At 40.5% G+C, this 23,360-nt stretch overlaps 1 protein-coding gene across 6 annotated transcripts in view; it reads right to left on the reverse strand.

The window, feature by feature from the left end:
* The window catches only part of Arhgap17 (Rho GTPase activating protein 17), an 87,036-nt gene extending 63,676 nt beyond the window's left edge, over positions 1 to 23,360 (reverse strand). For 5 of the 6 annotated variants that reach the window (XR_001198889.3, XM_063226691.1, XM_013141770.3 and 2 more), the window contains exon 1: positions 23,185 to 23,360. Coding sequence is in view for 5 of the 6 variants with exons in the window: in XM_063226691.1 (XP_063082761.1) it covers positions 23,185 to 23,237 (53 nt within the window). In the remaining variant the exon portion in view is untranslated. The remainder of the gene's footprint in view (positions 1 to 23,184) is intronic. The other variant, XM_013141773.3, reaches the window with a different exon arrangement.

A 23,360-nucleotide genomic window follows, 5' to 3' on the forward strand; every position in this document is an offset into this window, starting at 1 on the left:
TGTTACAGAGGTAGAAGCTGAGTGGTCAGCTGGGTGGGACGGAATAGAGTTTAACGGTGAAAGAGGACGATGGATCTTATCTGAGGTAACAAAAAAGTTTTCTAAACTTGGATTGTGGTCATGGTGACACAACTCAGTAAATTCACTAAAAAAGCACTGAATTACTCATGTAAAAGTATGCATATCCAAAATGTACCAATAAACTTACTTAGTCAATAATCAACCACATATACAAGGGTAGTCCCATAAGATTATAATGACACCTAGTGAGCTGGCACTGTTGTGAGGCAACACCTGTGATAATGCTGGTGTAAATAAACTCACTGTACTGCCCACCTAATAGAGTAGAGCATATGTAGTTACATACATCACATAATATTTAGAGATGATAATAAACAACTACTGCTGTTATTACTTTATTTACTATGCTTTTAATGGGTATTTTAGAATGTACTTCTTCTAATAAAGTTTATTGTAAAATAGTTTAATGCCAATAGCAGCTCATATATCTTGTGTTTACAGCGTCTCCTGACTGCATCTGTTCTCTCTTGTGCTTAATTTAATCTCTGCTGTTTCATTCATTAATGGCCCAGAAGCAACAGGATAATTATATGTACATGTATATGTGTGTGTGTGTGTGTATGTGCATGTGCATGTATGTATTTAAATTAGAAACCACACAGCATTTCTCAGAATGTTTCCCTCTCCTTAAGCAATGCATGTTTCTGTAAGATGGTTTAAAAGTAATACTAATATCAATGTCTGGACCTCAACCCAGCCACAACAAACCCTCTGGGGTAACCCCTGGCCCTCTTTATTGAAAAAGAGTTGGCAATGAAAATCACAGCAACAGAGGCTTGAAGAACCAACACTACTGGCCATCACAGAGGAAGCAGCAAGCAGCACAGACTGGCCCACACTGTAGACATGTTCTTCCCAAATCAGCACTGCACAGATGTGGCTCACATGCTGCAGTCACAGAGGATTCACTCCTTCTTTGTCTTCACAGCAGTTACTAAGCGATAAGAAACTTGTAAGCTTTATCTCAAGGAGAAAATAAGGACACTGACTAGGGCAAGAACTACCAGAGGGTTCTAGAGTCAGACACACCTAACTCTGAAGCCACGGCACCACCAAATGTGCTGCAACTGTGAAAGCTCATTGTTCCAGTGTAAGAGGTGAGCAATCCTAACTGTAAGATAGAAATAATAATACCACCTCCACAGTAGTTGTTTAGAAACATAATCTTGTTACCATTTCTCTCATTTCTCTAATGTGTCATGGGCCCTGGCACCTAGCAAGGACATGGGGCATTAGCTATTCTGAGAGGTACAACCCAAGATAAATCTTATCAAAGAATGACCTTTCCTAAGTACAGTGATCAGAGTTCTAGCTTCTCTGGAAGAAGTTCCCGTTAACCCCAGATTACACAAAGACAAAAAAAGCATGTTCAACTTACAGGAGGAGCACAACAGGCTATTCAAGTAAAACAGAGGGTTGACTGTGATAATGCCATGTCGGATGGAAGCCTCCAAACAGGTACACGATAAACAGAAACTCAGACAGAACCTATGATGCATTTGCAAAGCCCTCCATCAAAGGATCAATGTCCTAACCTGCTGTGTGCATCAGTGCTGGTAAGGAGGCTGTGAAAACGCTTGCACCAGCAGTTCCCTACCACAGGGCCCTAGGGCCATTGTGTAACAATAAAGTAGCCGATCCCAGAGTGAACCTGCTACAAGGCATTTTAGATCTTAGATCTCCATTCATTCACCCAGTACTTAACGGTGTTCTCACTGCTGAGAACTAGAGAGGTAAAAAAGAGAAGAGAAATGAATCAGTGTTTACCCCTGAGAAGTTCATGGGAAAGGCACACATGTAACAACTTTGTTCAGTGTTACAGAGACACAGGCAGGAAAGTTTCCCAAGAAGCAGTCCCCAGTCCTCAGATGAATCAGGACAATCAAAAAGCATGGGCACAGCGCATCTGGCTACAGTACAGAAAGGTTTTTGCTTGCTAAGGACCTAGAAATAATAGGGTGCCACTGATGGGTTTAAACCATGCAGAGCACGATGTTTTTGAATGAAAATTCTAATAACAGCAGCACACATGATTGAGGTAAGAAATTCACTTAGAAGCCTATGCAGCTATCCAGGGCACAGAAAAGAACAAAGATCAAGAGCCCTAACTCTGACCCTGGCCGAAGACACGCATCTATTTTAAAAGAAATAGTACAGCACCACAACTGACTACAAACTATCAATTTGAAAAACTCTTCAGAAAATATCAGTAATATTTATAAAATAGAAAGTGCACTCTGGTCAACAGAAATTAATCAAGCACAAAAACTGGGATTCATAGAAATGAACATATTTCATCAATAGACTTTATCATTTAACACCAGATTTCTGATACTAACATTTTTAAAAAGTACTTAAAGGGTAATATTTTACATTATTTTCTCCTATGAAAGCACTTTCACATTTATTTAATTTTATTATGGGTACCCTTACAGAGGAATTTTTATGTTCCCTGTTTTATGTGTGTGGAAACTGAGGCAGACACCCATTAAATAAATGACACAACATATAACAGCCTTGAGCTCTCAGTAAGACAGTAATTTCAACATCACAGAACAAAGTTGGGTTTGTCTTAAACTGTCATGCTTCTAAATTTTGCTCTGAGCTCCACCACAAACTAACTGTATGATATAAAAACACATTCCCTTCACCTTCCTGTCCCTCACTTCATTTCCATCAAATGTCTCACATAACTTTTACAACTGCAACAAAACAGCCAAAGAAACATTTTGAAACCTTTAAAGCTGCTTGGCAAAAGGAAGATTGTATCTGTATACACAAGAAGTGCTGCATACTGTGCTTAAAAAGCACACAATCCTGAGAACCTGGATAATGAATACACATCACAGACATGGCCCAGAAAGTTCTATGTTTCACGTTGGGCACAAAAATGAAGGGAGAGATATTCACCTGGAAAGTCAGGGTGGGGCAGCTTTTAAAAGATGACAAGTAGATTCTGGGTGGGGAATACCATAAATTTTTACTTGCTCTTTTTTAAAGGTCAAAGAAAATAGTGCTTGATGAAAGGACAGTGCAGATGAGTCAAAAAAGAAAACTCATTTTTTTTAAAAAACAAAGTTTTTTTTTCTTGAAAGGATTCTCAGAATAATTCAAGGTTAACCGAGTGGAGCTATGCAGCACAGCATGGAATTAAACCACAGGCTGTTGTCACATCACTAACCTTTTAATGTAGTTAGTCACTGGACAAATATTTGTTTGGTTCCCTTCCATGAGCCATCCTGAGTAAGAGATTCAGCCCCTGCCCTTGAGGACTATCGAGGAAAATAAACCATTTTATTTCAGTGCAATAAGTGACTGCTCCAACAAGGAAAGTACAGGGCCTTTCTCAACTGTCCTCATTAAAGCCTGACCTGCTGAGCTCAATCATGTGCTCAGCACTGTTCCAGGAGCTCTGCAAGAAGTAATTCTATTAAATTTCACAGTAATTCGGTGAAGTATTTTTGTTTCCATGTACAGATAAGGAAAACTGAGACAAGGAAGTTAAAGACTCACCCAAGACTAATGCAGTATTATTCTAAAGACCCTATTCTTAATCACTTAATACATATGACTATTATGGGAATATTATTCTAAAGAACTTGTTCTTAATCACCTAATACATATGATGGTATTATGATTTATATCTAGGTACCTCCTTAATGCCTCATGCTCATAGGTGGGGTGTTCGGAGGTGGCCGGATCATGGGGAGTGAGTGATATCCATCAGTGGCTTAGCCCACTGATGAATGTCACACTAAATGTGAGGTTGGAAGATGAAGCCTGGCTGGAGGAGGTGGAGTACTGGGAGTGAGGTCCGGGTAAGCCTATCTGCCTCCCTCCTCCATTGATCTGTCTCTGCTTCACTACCACGCCATAAGCAAGTCTCCCCTGTGACGCTGCACTGCTACCCCACCCTGCCTTGGAGCCAGCTGAGAGTGAACTGAAACCTCTACAAACTGTGAGCCATAATAAACTTCCTCCTTTAATTTGTGGTGTTGGGTATGGTGTCCTAACAACGAAGAAAGTAAGACACAATACTTAACATCCATTAAACCATTTAATCCTCAAAATCACCATGAAATTGGTACAATCATAATGCTCAGTGTAGAGATTAGACACCCAGGCACAAAGCAGTTAAATCACTTTGCAGACAGTTACAGAGATGACGCAAGGAACCCTGAACACAGACATCTAAGAGATGAGAAGTTTTCTGAAAACTGGGGCTGGCTGATCAGTCCTAAAACAGAGATGCTGGATAGCGTAGAAGCAAACGTGAGCCTAGCAAATGCAGTCATGAGTTTGAGGCCCAGTACAAAAAAACAAACAAAAAACCAAAAAAACCCAACCCAGCACACAAAGATAAGGAACACAGAGGTGAGTGAGAACACGAGGGAACAGACACAAGGTGACACAGCTGGGATGAAACTGCCCTTGCAGCACAGAGGCATGTAATTTCCTGAAACAACAGAAAAACGAAGGAAAAGCTTCAGGGACTCGGCCTTACACTGCCACCAACTACAGTGGGAAAGGGAGCACCGAGACACATCCCTACCTTTGAGGGTGAGGCAAAGAATATAGAACCTGCCAAGGGGCCACAAAGAGAACCAGAAAGAAATCTTACAGGATTCAGCATTAAAATGAGTGTCATGCAGAGGTCTTCCCCCATACAGAAAGGCCAGAAGGTTGGGAAGAATCCTCTGTGCTGGTACATAAGGCCTAAGTGTGAGGGAAGGCAGGAGACCAGAGATAAACAGGAACTGCCAAAGGGAAAATGCTGGCCCCACAACAAAGCCCACACTCTCACAAAGTGCACACTACACTGACATTCACATCCTCATGCTACCTGGCAGGCAGAAGGAGCATGCCATTCTCACTTCCACATCTGTCATTCAGTGAGAAACCACCACAGGAAAACGTGATACATCACGGAAGCAGTAGAGAGTCAACTATCAGACCCAGAGCTAGTCAAGGTAATGAATGGATCTACTTGCAGGGACTTCAGAGCTGTCACTGGAACACTAAAGATTTTAGGAGAAAAGACGGATACAAACCAGGAATAGAGAAGGGATTTGGAGACTTAAAGGAATGATTCCAACTAAAATGGAGAAAAAGAGTGAAGAAAACTGGAATACAACGTCCAATATCTGACAATCTCAACCTATACTACCTGACATTAGTCCTAGAAGAAAAGTGAGACAACATACGGTAGAAGAACATGTAAGAATTTTCAACAATTAATGAGATGGGGCTAGGGCTATAACTCAACAGCACAGCATCTGCCTGGCAAGTGCAAAGTTGTGAGTTTGATTCCCAGTATAAGAAAGAGAGAGAAAGAGAGATTAACCCTTAGATCCAAGATGCTCAGAGAAGCCTAAGCCAGATAAATACAAAGAAAAATTAGTAAAAACTTCAAAGTCAACTGCTACAAAACAAAGGTCAAGACTAAACCCTAAAAGCAGACAGACGGGATGAGGGAAGCAAATTATGCACCAAGAGCAACAAAGAATGACAGCTGACTTGTCATCAGAAACACTAAGATCAAATGACAATGGAATGACATCTTTAAAGCGCTTAAAAGATGCTTGAAGAATAAAATGGTCATCTACCAGTCTACATCAAACAAACACAAAACTCATAAAAATAAAGACATTTTAGAAAACAAAGGCTAAAAAGAAATCGCCTCTAGAAGACCTCGCTATGACTCCATAGTGGGGAGGACAGGGAAGGCAATAGCACCCTAGTGAGGGATGTTTATACTGAGCCAGTGGGAGTGAAAAAGCCTCTTAAGGAATAGAGGCAAACAGCGTTCACCCCTGAAGCCAACTCTCATTAGCCACTGTTCTAGTGAAAGGAAGACTGAGAGGCTGCATCCAGACCACCGGGAAAGAGTACCAGACAAAATGATAAAGAAGTGGGAGCTAGGGTCACGCTAATCACAGATAGTTTTGCCTGGGGCTAAGTGTCATTCTTGATATTACACCTTCAGTTTTACTAGGTAGGCAGACTAATCACAATGAAATAGTACAATTTTTTTATCTACTTTCCAGTAAAGTATCATGACTAGCTTAGCTTTAAAAAAGGCTGCCAATTTTCAACTATCAGTCTTTAACTTCCATGATCCCTCAAATCTTGGAAGATAAAAAGAAAAATGGGCTATAGTTCTACAAGGCTCTCTGGAATGTATGTGTCAAACATGGCACTACCAACAATTTGGTCTAGATAATTCCTTTCTGTAAGTGGCCAACCTGCGCACTCAGACTGTTTAAACAACGTTCTGGCCTCCACCCAAGTAGAAGCAAGGGGCAATGTATCCTACTTCTCCTCTCCCTCTTATGGTGGCAACTAAAAATTTCTGGAGATATTTTCAAGTGGCTGCAGGAAAAGGAGAGGACAAAACTGTCCAAGTGAAGAACCACTTGGTTAACAATCTACAGTTGCCAGAAAGGAAAGGCCATTTGATTCTAGCAGGCAAAAAGGCAATAGACCATAAAATCAATAGAACTTACTCAAATTAACAAAACAGAGGTTTGGAAGAAGAGGAAAAAGACTCTTCTGACTCTGTAATAACCTACTAAATAGTTGTTCTCTAATGCTATTCCTGACTATATAAATTTAAAAAGTCCTATATCCTGGAACATGAAAGACTATAGATACTTGATTTAGTTTGTTTTCACAGTTCTCTCTTTAGTTTCCTGAGGCTTATTCTGTTTGTTTGGCTTTGGGTTTTGTTTTGGTTTTTTGTCTTTTTGAGACAGGGTCTCACTGTGCAGTTCAGGCTGACCTTGAGCTCATTTTGTAACCCAGGGTAGTCTCGAACTCACAACGATCCTCCTGACTCAGCCTCCCAAGTGCTGGATTACAGGTGTGTGCCACCACGCCTGGCATGAGGCTCATTCTGAATTGATAACAATATTACAGTTTTCAATTTCCAAGAACTCTGTGTTTTATTCTTAGCTGCTTCCCTTACGTTTAAAAAAAAGGTGGGGGGGGGAGACACAAAGCATGATGGCTCATGCATGTCTTTAACTGCAGCACTCTGGGAGGGTGAGGTAGGATAGCAAGTTCTAGCCCAACTCGAGCAACTCAGTAAAACTCTATTTCAAAAAATAATAAAAAGGCTGGAGATATAGCTTAATTCAAAATTCCTGTATTCAATCCCCAGAACCCTGGGCTGGGGGGTTTTGCAAGGGATTATAATTGCTTTTCTAAATATTCTTCTATCTTACATGTCCTGCCTCAGGAAATGACAGAACAAGTAAGCCTGCTCTTGTTCTACTTGTCTACTGGCCCACTTCTCAGTACTTACTTCTAATAGGTTCAACGGGAACTTTCTAAATGGTTTTCAGTGCATTTTTTAATTTTCAAGATTTTTAAAAAGATGTCTTTTAGAATATGTAGTGGATTTTAATTGGGGAGAAGAAATAAATACCTGTTTAGCCAACCATTTCATAGTGTCTCAAGTTTCTTACTCACTGAAGAACTGTTTTACCATCACTAATTCAGGAACCTACCAAAGAAGACAATACTTCAATCTGTTGTACAATAACATGTTATTACCATAGATATGGCCCTAAGAATTTATCAAAGTTCAAATTATAAAATCAGCAATGACAGGAGATGAAGTAGGCAGAGGATATAGCAAAGAAATTTATTTAGCATTTTGGGGCAAATCTAGACTTTTACTGTATCTCAACACTGTTCAAACATGATACTAGTATCTTCTTATGGTCACAAGGACTCTGTTTCTTATTTGTTTTTTCTCTTTCCTTCTTGGTGCTGAGGACTGTCCCAAGGGCCACAAGCATGCGAGGCACAGGCACTAGCAGTGAGCTCCTCCCTGCTCCCAGGTCAAGAACTGTAATTAGCAAGAACATCTTATACATGCACATCGGGTATCATCCACCAGAGGGCAAATGCAAAACCACCCACAAAGTGTACACAATTCATGATAATTAAATCCTGAGAGAAGCTTATGTATCCACTGACACATGAATGGATAAAGAAAGTGCGTTTATACACAATGGAGCACTACTCTGTAGTAAAGGAACACACACTTGAGTCATCTGTGGGAAAATGGATGTCCCAAGATCATAGTGTTAAGTGAAATAAATCACACACAAGTTTAAATATTACTGTTTCTTTTACATGAGAAACCCAAAATATAAATAAAGAGTAACTTAAAAGACAAATAATCAGAAACAAAAAGATAAGTATTTTACAAATGAGAAAAGTGCTGGGCATGGTGGCGCACTCTTGTAATCCAAGCACTTGGGAGGCTGAGGCAGGAGAATCATTTGCAAGTTTGAGACCAGCCTGGGCTACAAAGTGAGCCCAAAACCAGCCTGAACCACCTAGCAAGACCCTGTCTACAAAAGATAATAATAATAATAAAAAAGAACAGATAGGAAGAGGACCAAGAGATGGAAGTCTGGAGGGGAGGAGAGAACATAAAAAGCACTAAGTTGGGGCTGGGGATTTAGCTCAGCGGCATAAGCGCCTGCCTTGCAAGCAGGCAGTCATGAGTTTGATCCCCAGTACCGATAAAAAGGAAAAAGACAAAAAAAAAAAAAAAAAAAAAAAAAAAAGCACTAAGTTGTGCTATATACACGGACAAATTTCCCCTACAATGAAAGTAACCATTAGATACTGCAAACTGTGTACTAATACAATACTAATACAATATTTTGTAAAAATGTGTTCAGATTAAAAATTTTTAAAGATGTGTTCAGAAGGTGCCCTTAGTCTACCCTACAAGTGCTGGCTCCTTGCAGTGGGTGAAATGTCGAAGAGTGGGATCCAGGAAAAGTTAACTGGGGTCAGGGCCCAATCTACCACCCAAGAGCTGCATAATTAAGAGCAGATTGCTTAAAATCTCTGTGTCCTACTTTCTTAGAGAAAAGAGATACTTAGAATATTCAACTTACAGAACGGAAAGAATTAAAAGAGATTAACATAGGTGTTAATTTCTAGAAAACTTGAAAAGCACTTGTGTTGCTGTTATCACACAAATGATTTAGCAGTCCAGACTCTGCAGACAAATACACGAGGTCTGTGATCTCAGACAAGTTCAAATCCTTCTGCACTCGTGTTCTCACACTTGTAGAAGGGGATAATTCACAGAGTTTGCTGGGAGTAAAATGAGTCTGTATAAGACAGACTATCCTTGGAATAGTACCGGACACCAAGCAAACATCCAGTAAATGGTATTATCATGATCATCACCGTTTTTTATGCGGAAGATGTGAGAGGAAAATCGAATAGGGGAATGCCAAGAGACTCAAGAACACAATACACAGGAGAGAAGTGAAAGAGCTCATGCCAAAGAAGAGACCAGAAATTAGTCCAAAGGTAGAACAAGCAGAATTTACTGAGTAGGAAGCAACAACAGTCCAGTGAGATCACCTAGTTCAATACCAAGACTTTTTACCCTAAGAAAAAAAGAGGTCAACTCTGAAAAGACTGAGTTGAAGGGATCTGTTTAAACGTTCTGGTACACATGTCCTTGGCAATCTGATTCTGAAGCACAGAAGAGGCATGTGGACTACAGATGCCAAGCACACTGTAACTATTAGCAGCAAATACAGATTTCAGAAAGCCTGTTCAGAAAGCAGCTCCTGCAGAAAAGATGAAGGCAAAGGGCAGAGGCTCAGGAACACAGTGGAAGAAGAGCCAAGGCAGGCAACAGAAAAGGGATCCCTAGCCAGGGAATAGAAGAAGCCAGGAATAAGTGTGAGGACAGCAAGGATGAAGGACCAGTTAAAAGTGGGCCCTGCAGCAGAGAGGCCAGGAAAGGCAGGGACAAATAGCGGTGAGTAGCAAGAGGCCAATGTGACGGGGTACCGCGAGGGGGAGGGAGGTGGGGAGACAACTTGAGCCTCCAATACTATCTTCAGGGGTTTTTTTCCCCCCAAAAAAATTAACGCTGGTGTCACTGATTTTCTAGAAAAATTCACTTAAAATTTCAACTGATTTGGGACTCATGTATTAAAACAATATATACTGGGTGCCTGCTCTGTACTAGAACTTGTAGATACAAAAATAAATGCAATAAGCAATGGAGACCAAGATGCAGGGCACAGCGAAGCCCAGAAAGGGACCGGAAAGCTGATGTCACTCTGATCCTACAGCAGCTGAGGACACAGAGGCAGTGGAGAGAGGGAAGCTGAGAAGGCAAAGCAGAAAGGGGAGGTCCAGTGAGGCAAAGACCTTGGGAAGCGGCCCAGAATGGAAGGTTGGCCACAGTCAGGTGGCAGGACTCAGGCACACGATACTGATAAACTTGACCATTATACCACCAGTGGCACATCCAGTTTTCTCTGGAAACGGGAAGGCAGGTCATCCAAGGAGAGTGGGTGTGTGTGGGGTAGGGTGGAGCAGCTGTGGGAAAAGTGAAAGTCTGGCAAAGGCACTCAGTAAAATGAGGTGGGGAACTGAGCCAAGGACTGGAAGGCAGTATTGAAAACGCAGGCTGAGCTGGAAGGCCATAAAGTTCTAGCAGTCCTAACTTACACAGTTGGATGATCTTCCGGGCCACACCCTGCATCTCAGGTATAGGAGAACAGCTGAAAGGTCAAGTTGTTATTCTACAGAATAGGTGAAACAAAGAAGCCAGCTGGACAGAATTTTCAAAGTGATATCCAAGAGAAACTGGCATGACTGACCTTAATCAGAGAAAAAGGGCAGAAGAGAAAGTGCAGAAGGAGCTGCCTGAGGAAGAGGGATCTAGGACAAACAGTGCTCAGACAATGACAAAGAATTGGGGTGCAGATTTTAGAAGAGGCTGTTAAACACAACTGCAAATTTCTTTCTGCAGAAGAATGCCAGCTTACATTCCTACCTGTAGGGTACAAAGACACCTCTCTCTCCACTCCCAAGACAGCAACATACTATTAGCTTGGGCTATGTCAATTTGGTAAGTGAAAACTATGGTCTTAAAATACTCACATTCGTGCTGGGGAATTCGTGCTTATGCTCAGCGGCATAAGCGCCTGCCCTGCAAGCAGGCAGTCATGAGTTTGATCCCCGGTACCGATAAAAAGGAAAAGGAAAAAGACAAAAAAAAGTAAAAACAAATACATTCCCTAGGTGACTTGTAATTTTGAAAATATTCTCATCTACTTACTAATCATCTGTATTTCATCTGTGAACTTTATGTTCATGATATTTGCTCATTAGGAGGTATTCTTTAAATTGACAGCTTGATATACTAGGACAGTAAAACTCTGTGGGATTGCTGCCTGTTTTTTCCAGTTGGTTGTTCAACATAATTTAATTATAATATTTATAACAGAATTTTTTGTTGTGTTTTGTTTTTCCAAGAGTGGAGATCAAACCTAGGACGGCAAACTGACCAACTCCTCTAACACTAGGTTACCTAGCCCAAAACTTTATTACTGTAAGGTTAAATCTACAGGATATCTTATATTATTCTATCTCTGCATTTTTATGCCAAACCATGAGTACTTTCCACTTAAACCAGATTCTTTTACACATGTTTTGCAGTTCTGTTTTTTACATGAAATTTTTCCCCCTAGTGCTGGGAATCAAACCCAGGGTCTCATGATGTTAGGCAATCATTCTACCACTGAGCTACATCCTCAGCTTCTACATGAAACTCTTAAGTTGGCTGAAATTTATTTTGGCATATGGTCTAACCTATTTTCCCCAAAACTAACCTGCTGTCTCATATTCTTTCCTCGAAGTCTTATGATACCTCCTTATCACATGCCAACTTCTCACACACACCAGAGCTTGTTCTCCTGCAATGTCAGAAGCCCTGGTTTACAAGTAAGAAAACATCGGAGAGGGGCTGACTGGGCTACGGTCAGAGGAGAGAGCCTGTGATTAACATGAATGGGATCTCAACTCCTCAGAGTCAAGTATGCTTGACAAGCAGTTTTTGCTTTATTAAGCCCTAACCTAAAACTTAAAAACAAAATTGACTTAACTAATTGCCCAAACAGCTATTTCTAAAGAGAAAATAATTTGATGATTATAATATCTCATCATAGAGTGAACTATGTTTCTGATTCAGAGGGCAGGGCTCTTATTTAGAACTTGAGTATATGTTTTGGAAACTAATAGTGCATCACACACCCACGATGTGTGAAGTGCACATCTGAAATGTATTTCTCTAAAAAAGAGTTCCCAGCATGGAAGCTGTAGCTAAGCATCTCTCTGATACCTAGTAGATTTCTTTAGTTGCTAGCAGGTAGATGACTTTTGTTTCATCATGGGGTTCCTGTCCATGGACTTGAGGATGTCTCCAAAGCCCATGGAATTATATGCAAATCCATGCACATGGATGACCTTTTTTCTTTTTTCTTTTCCTGGCCAGAAGATTGATAAGAATCTCCATATAAAACCTACAGGCAGTTTATATTCCTAAAGATTGCCCTAGATTCACAGCCTGCAATTAAGTCCATTACCTTGTTCTGATAACCCCCTTTTTTGGTTGTAGTGGGATGCTGGGGATTAAACCCAGGGGCACACATTCTTCCCAAGTCCTTTATTTTTTATTTCAGACAGGGTCTAAGTCACCCAAGTTAGATTTAGAACTTGTAATACTTCTACCTCAGCCACAGGTATGCATGATTGCTCCTGCTAACCACTTCTTTAGAAGTCATAATTAATATATTACTACATTTGTTCCAGTTAAACTCCTCTCACTATTTCTCAATGCTATCATTCAATTCTTCCAAATTTAAGTGCACTGTAATTGTTTTTGCCATATAACCCATCTATGCAAATTCAGCATCCTACATTTAAAATCCTCACCAACCTAATTACTAAGACACATAAAAGTTTAAGTATTAGACACACTACAAGGCTTATAGTACAAAAGTGGGGAAAGACACTTGCAAAATTGCTCTAGAAACTATCACATTATGGCACTTGTATTTTAGTGTATTTAAGTATTCCTTATCATGTTTCTGAAACGCTCAATAGAGGTAGATTCATATGCCCTTTACACGATATCACTACAGTTAAACAATACATTGCTATAGAGTTTAACAAACAAATAATGCACCAAAAAGAAATCATTACAAGAAACACTGTGCTAGGGCTGGGGATATAGCTCAGCGGCATAAGTGCCTGCTGGCAAGCATGAGATCCTGAGTTTGATTCCCAATACCAATAAATAAATAAATAAAAATAAATTTTAAAAAATCAAGAAATACTAGGCTAAAGCCTGTCAAATGCCAAAGTGGGCTCCTATAGCCCCAACCATCTAGAAAGCTAAGGCAGGATGATCATTTATGCCCAGGAGGACAAGACCAACTTGGACAATATAATGAGATTCTGTCTTAAAAAAACCAAACAAATAAACCACAAGAAGATGGTGTACACCTGTAATCCTAGCACTTTTGACGGCTGAGGCAGAAGGATCACAAATTCAAACCCCGTCTGGGTAATTCAGCACAACCCTGTCTCAAAAAATAAAAAAGACTAGAGATGTAGCTCAAGAAAAAGACCCTGAGATTAATCCCTGGTGGGGTGGGGTATAGAAACAAAACAGATAATATTATCAACTTAGATGAGCTAAATAGATAATAAAATGAACAGTTCTAACTAATTAACTAAAGGAATTAAAGTATATACAGAACATCAATACAACCCACATTAATGGATTAAAATAAAAAGGTCCTTTAATCAATATTAACTAGAAAATACAGAAAAGTATTATGCTTCTTCTGTGAGCATAATGAATCTCACCATCTCCCTAAGAAAATCTCACAGTGTCTGTTAATTCTCCCTGAGGTTTAGCTCCCTGATGTAGCAGGTCATAAATGCATGAGTTTCATTTATCTTTGTATCATTGCACCTAACCCAGACCAGGTACTCAACAGGTTATTTTAATGACTCAAACCAATTGGAATCTTGAGAGTTTTTTAGAAACTAAAAAAAAGCAATGACGATATTCATCTTTAGACAAAAATAGGGGGAAAAAACTGAGAAAGATAACTTGAAGGTGACAGGAAGTACCAAATTTATTTTTATCACAAAATAAATTATAAAGGTCAGGGATGTAGCTCAGTGGCAAAGCACCTGCCTGGCAAGCATGAGACCCTGAGTTCAATTCCTGGTACAAATAAATAAATAAAAGATTAAAACAGTGTAGCACTAATGCTCACATACATCACATACCCAAAGTCATAAAGCAATGGAAGAAAAGAAGCAGTCCAACAATTCAGAGGTAGATAAAAGAATTATATTCTTTTAGCCACACATGGTGGAACACACCTGTAACCCCAGCACTCAGCAGGCTGAGAAAGGGCAATCCCAATGAGTTCGAGGCCAGCCTGGGCTACACAATGAGTTCAAGGACAGCCTCAACTACATAGTGAGACTGTCTCAAAAAACAAACAAAACAAAATCCCACAAAAGCAGAGTATTAACGTAATTTCAGGAGAAGATATATAAGTTTAAAGTTCCACTGTGAGGCACAATATAATACATTTTCAACAAAATTGTCTATTTGGGTGAAAAGATGGTCATGAACTAACACTGGGTAACGAAAACTAGAGAATGGTGATCCTAAAGATTTTAAAAGCCTGAAAGCACCAAGTTACACCTATTGGATGGAAATGCATCCAGGGACTGTGAATTTAAATTCCACAGCTACTCTGGGCTTAAGAATAAATGCATCTATGAACAGCTACACTCTTTTCAACTGATTTGAAAATGAAGGAGTTGCAAAGTTGTTCACTGCCAAGAATCTGATAATGCTTGTTTTATCAGATTCACTAACAAAAAAATTAAAATAAAAGGTATTTTTATGTTATGTTTCTCCTAAGACTATTTCTGCCCTATTGAAATTCTCTATCACCTGCTAATTTTCACCTCACTGTTATTACCGTAGCTCAGGTGTTATCTGGAGAAGCCCGAGATGACCCCAGCACAAGTAGAAACCCCAGAACTTCACCAACGTTCCCTTGATCCTAGAACTCACATTAGCTAGTGATGTAGAAATACTTCTGTCTTTTTATCTGGTACTTCGAGTGAGACTTTTGAAGATAACTATGCAAAACAACAAAATTTGTTATGTTCCTACCATCTTGTTTTGAAAGCTTACATTATTATTGTTTTGGGCTCTTATAGTTATTTATTGGTTGTTTTGTTTTTCCTTCTAATACAGAAAGGATAGGTGTGCATGTATAAGTTTATATATGCCTAGAACTTCACCTAAAGAGTTTTACAAAAATTGATTTTAGTATATGTGATAATATGAACAACTACACTGAAGAAAATGAGACATAGTAGCCACTGATGATTTCCTACCATTTTGTTCAAAGTCCAATAATGGTTTTATTCTTGGTTTTGATTGGTTTTAGTCTGTTTCCAATGATTTGATTTCAATATGTATGAAAGTATGGATATCTATTTTGAAGAAAACAAGAGACATGGTAGCCATTATTGATTTTCTAGTGTCTGATCTTGAAAGCCTTTAAGGCTCTCATTCTTTTGTTTTGATTGCTTTTACACTATTTTGATTTGTATTAACTTATTGTGTGTGAAGGTATGAGACACCTCCCTGAGGTTTAGCTCAGAAGAAAACAAGAGACATGTAGCCACTGTTGATTTCCTGCTGTGTTGTTCTGAAATCCTGTGCTATTTGCATTGTTTTTCTCTGCTTTGTTCTGTTTTGTTTTGTTTTATTCTATTTAAAATTTAAACAGATAAATATTTCTGTCTTTCCTTAAGGTACAGTTTGGCTTGAGTTCAAGCAGCCACTGCTGCCCATGCATCTGCAAGTATTCAATAACTTCAGGAAGTACACGCTGATTACTTTATAAATGTCCACATTGACAGGTGACAGGTAGCTGGAAGAACTGCCATGCATTCCTGAACACTTATTTATATAAATATTTGTATTAATCTGAGGGCCTATTTGGGCTCAAGTTTATGAGTTTAGCTCATTAAACATGTATTTGATTGAATCATGTAGAAGGATACTGAGAAAGGCTAATGAGACATTAAAAGAGATCAAATTGACTAGGAGAAAGACCAAAAGACACCTCTGATAAGGACAGCAGATGAGAAGAAAAAGGACAAAAACAAGAAAGAAAGAGGAAAAGAAAAATGGGAGATAAACAAGAGGAAGCAACTAATGCAGTAAAGTGCAATTATCCAGCATGATGGTGCACTACCAAAATCCCAGCACTCCGGGAGCCTGAGGTAGGAAGATGGAAAGTAAGACAGGCCTTAGCAATCAGCAAAATTTTAAAAAGTGCTGGGGTACATACAGTTCAGTATGAAGGCCCTGGGTCAAAAAGCAATTTTTTTAAGCGTCTACTGTATTTTAAAATGGGGATTTAGATCCCTTTTGCAAGGTAAATAAACTTTAAAGTATCAAAATTTCCCTACTGGCTAAAAAGTAAGGTAGTTCTAAAATAAAATGCCTGTCAACTTTTTTTTTTTCTTGGTCTTTTTGAAACACAGTCTCGCTATGCAGTTCAGGCTGGCCTTGAGTTCACTTTGCAGCCCCGGCTGGTCTCAAACTTGCAATGATCCTCCTGCCTCAGCCTCCTCTAAGTGCTGGGATTATAAGCATGTGCTACCAGAATTGGTCTACCTATGAACTTTTTACTGTTTTGTATTACAAAGTACTTTATATACAAAAGCAGAGCAAGCACATAAGGAATGACAAATAACGGTAAAACAAATTAGCTGTTCCCATCTGTAGCCGCAGTTAATCAGCAACACCCCTAACCACTTTTCATACCACAAGCATTAGTCTCTAAGCTAGAGGTCAAAGCAGACAACCCAAGGCCAGATAAAACTTACAGATAGGTTTTCTTTGGGCTACACGGTGGGATTTTTTCTTTTTAATTGCCAACATTTATATACCTCAAGACCCTTTACATGAAAATCTGCATTGTGGAACATCACTAAAAATGGAGAGACAGGACTAAACTGCACCCACATTCAGCAAGGCAACAATTAGCTAGGGCAGAACAGCAGCTCACCCCTTAAATAAACAAGTCTACTCAACAGTTCACCATGATCCCCATCCTTTCCACTGTCTTTCACCCACCTCCCACTTGACTTACCTATTTATCTGCCTATACAACAGAATTGTGGTTTTTTAACCTTTGGGGAATAAGAAACATTGAAAATTAAAAAAAAAAAATTCATAGGTATGTTCAGTAGGTACCTTACTAAAAGTGTAACAGGCCCACAATCCCTATCTAACATTTTGTAATCCAAAAAAACTCTGAAAGAACACAAGATTCTTGGACCTCATTTGGCAACACTTGACTGGGGTTGATATGAAGCTATATATAATCCCTATGCATCCATCCGGTGTAAGTACATTTGTACATTTTGATATAGAAATAATAGTATGCTGGGGTATGAGGCGCTACTCCAGACCTGGCTGGAGATATCATGTAACACCAGTATATATGTATATTACTTTTCAAAAACCTAGAGAATGCTGCAACTCATCTAAAAAACCTCAAGGGTTTCAGATACAAGACTATGGGTCTGTTGTACTTTTTAAATACAGTTGGTGTAAGAAGTAAGAAAACAGACACAAAGCAGATGGGAATATAAAAGTATGTTTAAATGGGTTTGCAGTTGATTAACTGCTAAGGCATCTATCTACTTTTAAGAAATAGAAGTGGAACAATATATACAAACAACTGTGGTTTGACCAAAGTGCACAGTGCCCTCTGTGCACTATACCAAGCCCAGGCCCTCTGCTTTCATGGTACACTCTAGGGAGTCCCCTCAGATACCCTGAGAACTGCTGCCATGAGGAAATTGGATGACAGCACAGCAAGCTGCCTGCACAAATGAAGACACTGCTGTACCACAATCCACTGTTCATTTTCCTCCCCAAAGGACAGATTTTCACTCACCTGTAAATAACCTTTCTGATAGTCTAGATTTCACCAGATTTCACGAACCACACAACAAGGTCATGGAAGATCAGACTGAGAAGCAGCTACAAATGAGACTTTTCCACCCCTGCAATCTGCAAAAGCTGAATGGAATTCAGTTGTCTTGAAGCAAAGGACAGCTTACCTGGCCTTTCTCAGAGACCCTATTCAGAGCACACCTAGGAAAAAGGCAAAGTGAAATGAAGGTGTGGACAAGAAACAGTGGTGTAGATGAGGGATGCAAAATGTTAATGCTGGCAATGAAAGAGTATGTCTCCTGCGATGGTCAGAGACAGGATGGACTGTTTCATGGAAAGGTCTACTCTGAGATCCACAGTCACATGTTTGGACTCAATGTGAAAATCTGAGCTTCTAGTAATGAATAGGACTATCCTATAAACTGGCGAGTCCTCCACTATAGAAATGGTCATTAGCTCTCCAAGAGATCAGGCAAGGCCAAGGGATGAAAAGAAAATTATCTATCTATCTTAGACCATGGGTGGTAAGCCTATGAAACATGTGCCACAGCAAGTTGTTTATAACACTGAAAGCTCTGAAAGGTTCAGCATCACTGCACAAGGTCTCCTGGGGAAAAAACCAACTCGGGCTGATGGTAGTTGGAATACAGTCCTGTTAACACCCAATTCACAGCCTCCAGGATTTGATGAAAGTTTCTAAAACTCAAAGAAGGGGTTTATCATGATAGTCTCCAGATGAATGATTTATAGCTGCTTCAGAATCAAAAACTTGAGTCTGGATGCACTTATCTGTCATTTACAAGCTCCACATCCTTTTTGATCTCTGGCTTCTTCCTCATTAAATCAGCAATAAATAATACACTTCCGAGAGGTGCTGTTGCAGAGTACATAGCCCAGCAACTTAATAAGCACAAAAGACGTTTGATAAACAGTCAGCAACATTAAGCCTTGCCTGGTGAAAGGCAGCCCAGTTCTTGGTCACAAAAGCCATGAGAGTCAGAAGGCTTTGCATCCATGTCCTTGTTTCAACCACATAGTAGTTGTACAAACTTGGCCAAGTCCTTCCTTCTTTATATAGTAGACATAATAATGGCCTATAGGTAAGAACCAGCCCAGATTGTTTAATACATTATAGAAACATTGATGATTATTACCAGATCTCTTACAGATTTCAGTAAAAAGATGAGCTTGTCAGCAAATCCAAAGAGCTGAGAATGTAGTAATACCACGGTTAAGAAGGTCAAAATAGAATAATAATAGTAATAATAATAACTGTTTATTTCAAGGTAACTGTTTATTTTAGGTAAGTGGTTGACAATCAATGACCACATCAGGCCTCAAAGTATCTGAAAGTCATGGTTGGTTGTCTAAGTTGAATTAAAAGTCATCCAGGGCTGAGGATATAGCTCAGTGGCCTGCCTAACAAAAGTGAAATTCCTGGTACCAAAAAAAAAAAAGTCATCTAATATTTGTTGAAATCCACAATTCAGACTTTCCTTGAAAACTTGGGAGGTCAGGCCACACTGAGTGGTCTGGCCCTCTAGGCATTTGCCTTTACAATCGTAACTTACCTGAAAGCAACTCTCTGGTTCTAGAAGAAACTTTAATCTCTGCTGAAATAAACAGCCAATGTGGCACTCCTTCCCAGAGCTAGGGACTTCTCCTTTCCAGTTATGTCCCTCAAATTTCTCTCCTTCTTGACACTTGTATCTCATAACTTCAAGCCCTGCATCCCAGCATATTCCTTCTTTTATTCAAAGAAACACCTCCCCAAAAGCACTGTCTTGTGTTCACTGGATTATCTGCATCAAAAAGTTTTCAAGAATCAGAACATCTTTTTCTCTTTGCAACATAACTGTGAAAAAAAGCACAATAGCCTGTTTCTTGGTTGCCTGATCAGCACCCAGTTTAACCTGGGAAGTTGTACTCCTCCACTCAGTCCACATAGCTTGGGTGGAGCTGATGCTACTCCACTTCCTGGAAAAGGCATGTGACCCAGAAAGATTGACAGCCAATCCTGGGACTCTGGCCACAGTCACAAAGTATTCTTTCCTTCTGGGACCAGTCCAGAGAACAATGGGGGGCGGGGGCGCGGAACATGACATTGATACAGAACCAACATGACACACAGGCTGCCTAAAGAGTAGAACCCCTGGATTCAGCCAAATATAAAGCCATCCTGAACCCTTCTCACATAATGAGTAAATGAATTCCTCTTTTTGCTCAAATATCTTGAATTGGGTTTTCATACAACCAAAAGAGATCTCATCTTTGTGTCCTCTTCCTGCCGCCTATCTTTGGAGATAGAGTCTTGCTATCCATGTGGTAGAGACTGGCCTTGAACTCGCTATGTAGCCCAGGATGGCCTTGAACCTGCAGCAATCCTCCTGCCTCAGCTCCCAAACGCTGCAATTTCAGGAGAATGCCATCACACTCGTTGAGACCTAATCTTTAAAGAAAAATCTGAAAGTGTATAAAAACAAAAGAAAATCAAAAGGCTCAGCTTATATCTTCTCCTATGAGAAACTTGTGTTATTCACCTCCCTCTAGCCAGTAACAGTTACTGCAGGCCTTCCTCTGTGCACTAGTCATCACTCTATAAGCACATTTACCTCATGGACATCATTATTGTTTTTGGCTTGCCTATCTCCTCTACATATCTACTGAGCACCTTCAGGGCAGAAACGGCGTCCTATTCACCTTTGATTCTGAAATACCGTGCACAGTGGCACACAGTATGGGCTCAACAATCACTGCATCAGTTGAAATGTATGACTCAACAAGATGGGAAGACAAATGAACCATCTTATTTCTTTTCTTTGTGGCATTCACATCATAAGACCACCTCATGCACCTTGCCCATTTTTTCAGAGATTCATCCACCCACTGAAAACAAATTGCATCATTCGAATGTGCTCTTTCCAGGGATTACTAATTTTCCATGGGTTGGTCCCATGGCACTCCACAGTAGAGTTACTCACAAAGTCTCTATCCTGCGGAATCCCCTGCAAAGAGACCTAGAACTCTATAAACTGACAAACCAACACACAGTAGCTATGCCACGCCTATCTATAACTTTCTCCAGCCAAGTCACAGGAATTCAAGCTTTCATCTTGAGCCAAATATACCCAGAATTCTACTTCTGGCGCCCACCACCCTTCTGCTTCCACAATTCTAGATTGCTTCTGTTTTGTCTTTCCAGTCCTTTATGATTACTTAAGCAGAAAAAAGTACAGAAATATCTAGGAAATGAACAACAAGAAAGTCACAGGTTCCCCAATAAAAACAGATGTTCTGACTTTGGATGCACAACTGCCACACCCTTAATAGCTCTGTAATAGTTGCAGCTTCCATGGCATCTGGCAATAAAGATTTTCAAACAGAGTCAAAGGTTAGGCCCAGAATTACAGCACCAGTGTGAATCACCACTTTATCCTGTTCACATTTTCCCATGCTTGGGCCCAAACCATCAGATAATCTATTTAAAAAGAACTACAATCCAGGAATGAATTACATTGGTTGATCATCTGCCATGTGAGAGTAACCACAAAAGACCCTGAGAACCAAGGAATCCCGGGGTATGGAATCTAATGGAGAACACAGGCAAGGAAAGTCACAATTTGATTATAGAAAAGTAGGCAATGTCCACAATTCCACATATCATCCATTCTATACTGGAACATCAGGGATGTTTCAGAAGCAGAGAACTTCACAGGGAGACCTGAAAATGACTGGGGGTGGCTACGGGGAAGGTATGACGAAACAAGCACCCAAGAGATTCAGGGTACAGACGCCGGCCTACTCTAGAAATTGAAAGCAGGGAAGTATGGCTGGAATGTAGCAGTGGGAAGGGAAGCTAAGAGGAAGCAGGAACCAAAGGGCTCCTAAAAAACTTTCAAGACAGAAAAAGGGAATTCTGCATAAAAAGAATATGCCTGCCTGACACAATGCAAAAACAGATTGAAATGACAATTTAATAAATGTACTTTGAAACTCACTGAACTCTAATTCTGCAATGCATCTTGCTGAGAACTCCATGGGATGTACAGAAATCAAGAGATGATAATTTGCTTATAATATTTCTTGCTTAAAACAGTACTCCCCACTACTATTCATGTCTAAACTTTAATTTTCCCAGTAATAACAGAAAAGAATGGGCATATGAGCTTTAGGGTTGAGATTATTTCTGGAAATAGGAAAAATGCATACTAACATAACATGGTGGGGAATTTAAATTATAAAACAGAACTAAGCAAGAAACTTAGAGAAACGAAACACCGTAAAAGGCAAATTTAGAAAACTCAAGAGGAAGTAAAAGTATTTTCACACATACACAAAAAGAAGCTTTTCACGTGCTTTGACCAAACCAAACTCCCCTTCACTGTTTAAAAAAAAAAAAAAAAAAAAAGCAAGAGCTGTGAAAAATTCACATCTCTAGAGAATAAACAGTAAATTGGTCCAGCACAGCTATCTGCCCTGCAAGACCTTGAAATATTTGCTCCAGATAACACAGCACATGACAATTACCTACAGAAGCTCTCAAACCACAAATCATTACTGTTCAACACCTACAATCTTCCATTTAAAAATCGATATTTCCTGTCGAGCATTAAAACAATACCAAGGCAACACGGAGAAGAACTCGTCTTCCCTTCCAACATGGGAAAGACTAGTTTTTCATTGGCGCAAAGAGTCTCCAACATCTTTTCGTCCGACTCCTAATTTCTAAATGTCAAGAACTTGCAGCAGCAGTCAAGTTCCTATCAGCCCACTTCTCAGTTCCCTCAAAGGGAGTTCTCTACTTCGTTAAGCAGACTCCACTGGTCAGTTCATTAGGGCCAGCGCACAATTACAGGAAGGCTTCCCAATGCAGGTCACCGGGGAAGGGCTGGAAAGTCGTTCCCAAAGCCTCATGCTTGCACGGCGTTAGGGACCAAAGGGACCCTGTGTTTGTACCGACAATGAACCTGGGTTGGCTCACCCCAGAGAAAAGCATATAAGACCGACCTAGACCCGGGGGGCAATGCTGCCAGGGACAAAGCGCCGCAGGGACCCCAAAAAGCGACAGCGGGGACTTGGGGCTGCCGCGGTCCCGCCAGGCCGCTGCGCGGCGCAGCCCGGGGCCCCGGTGGGCTCGGGTGGGGCCGCGGCAAGGGTTCGCAGGCTCCCCTCCTGCCTGAGAAGCCGTCCCGCCCCCCGCCCTGGGCGCGACCCCCGAGGCCCGCCCGCGCACTAGCCTGCCCACGGTCTGGTTGGCCAGCTGCTTCATGCGATTGAATTGCTTCTTCATGGCGGCAGTGGTGGCGGCCCGCTGGGCTCCGGCCGGGCAGGGCGGGGAACGGCCTGGCGGCTCCTACATCGCTTCCCGGCCCAGGCGGCGGCGACCGTGGCGGCTACTCTGGACAGCCCCGCC

Source organism: Cavia porcellus, unplaced genomic scaffold (genome assembly GCF_034190915.1).
Source record: "Cavia porcellus strain 051 isolate PalLab524CR breed Dunkin Hartley unplaced genomic scaffold, mCavPor4.1 scaffold_16, whole genome shotgun sequence".
Taxonomy (NCBI): domain Eukaryota; kingdom Metazoa; phylum Chordata; class Mammalia; order Rodentia; family Caviidae; genus Cavia; species Cavia porcellus.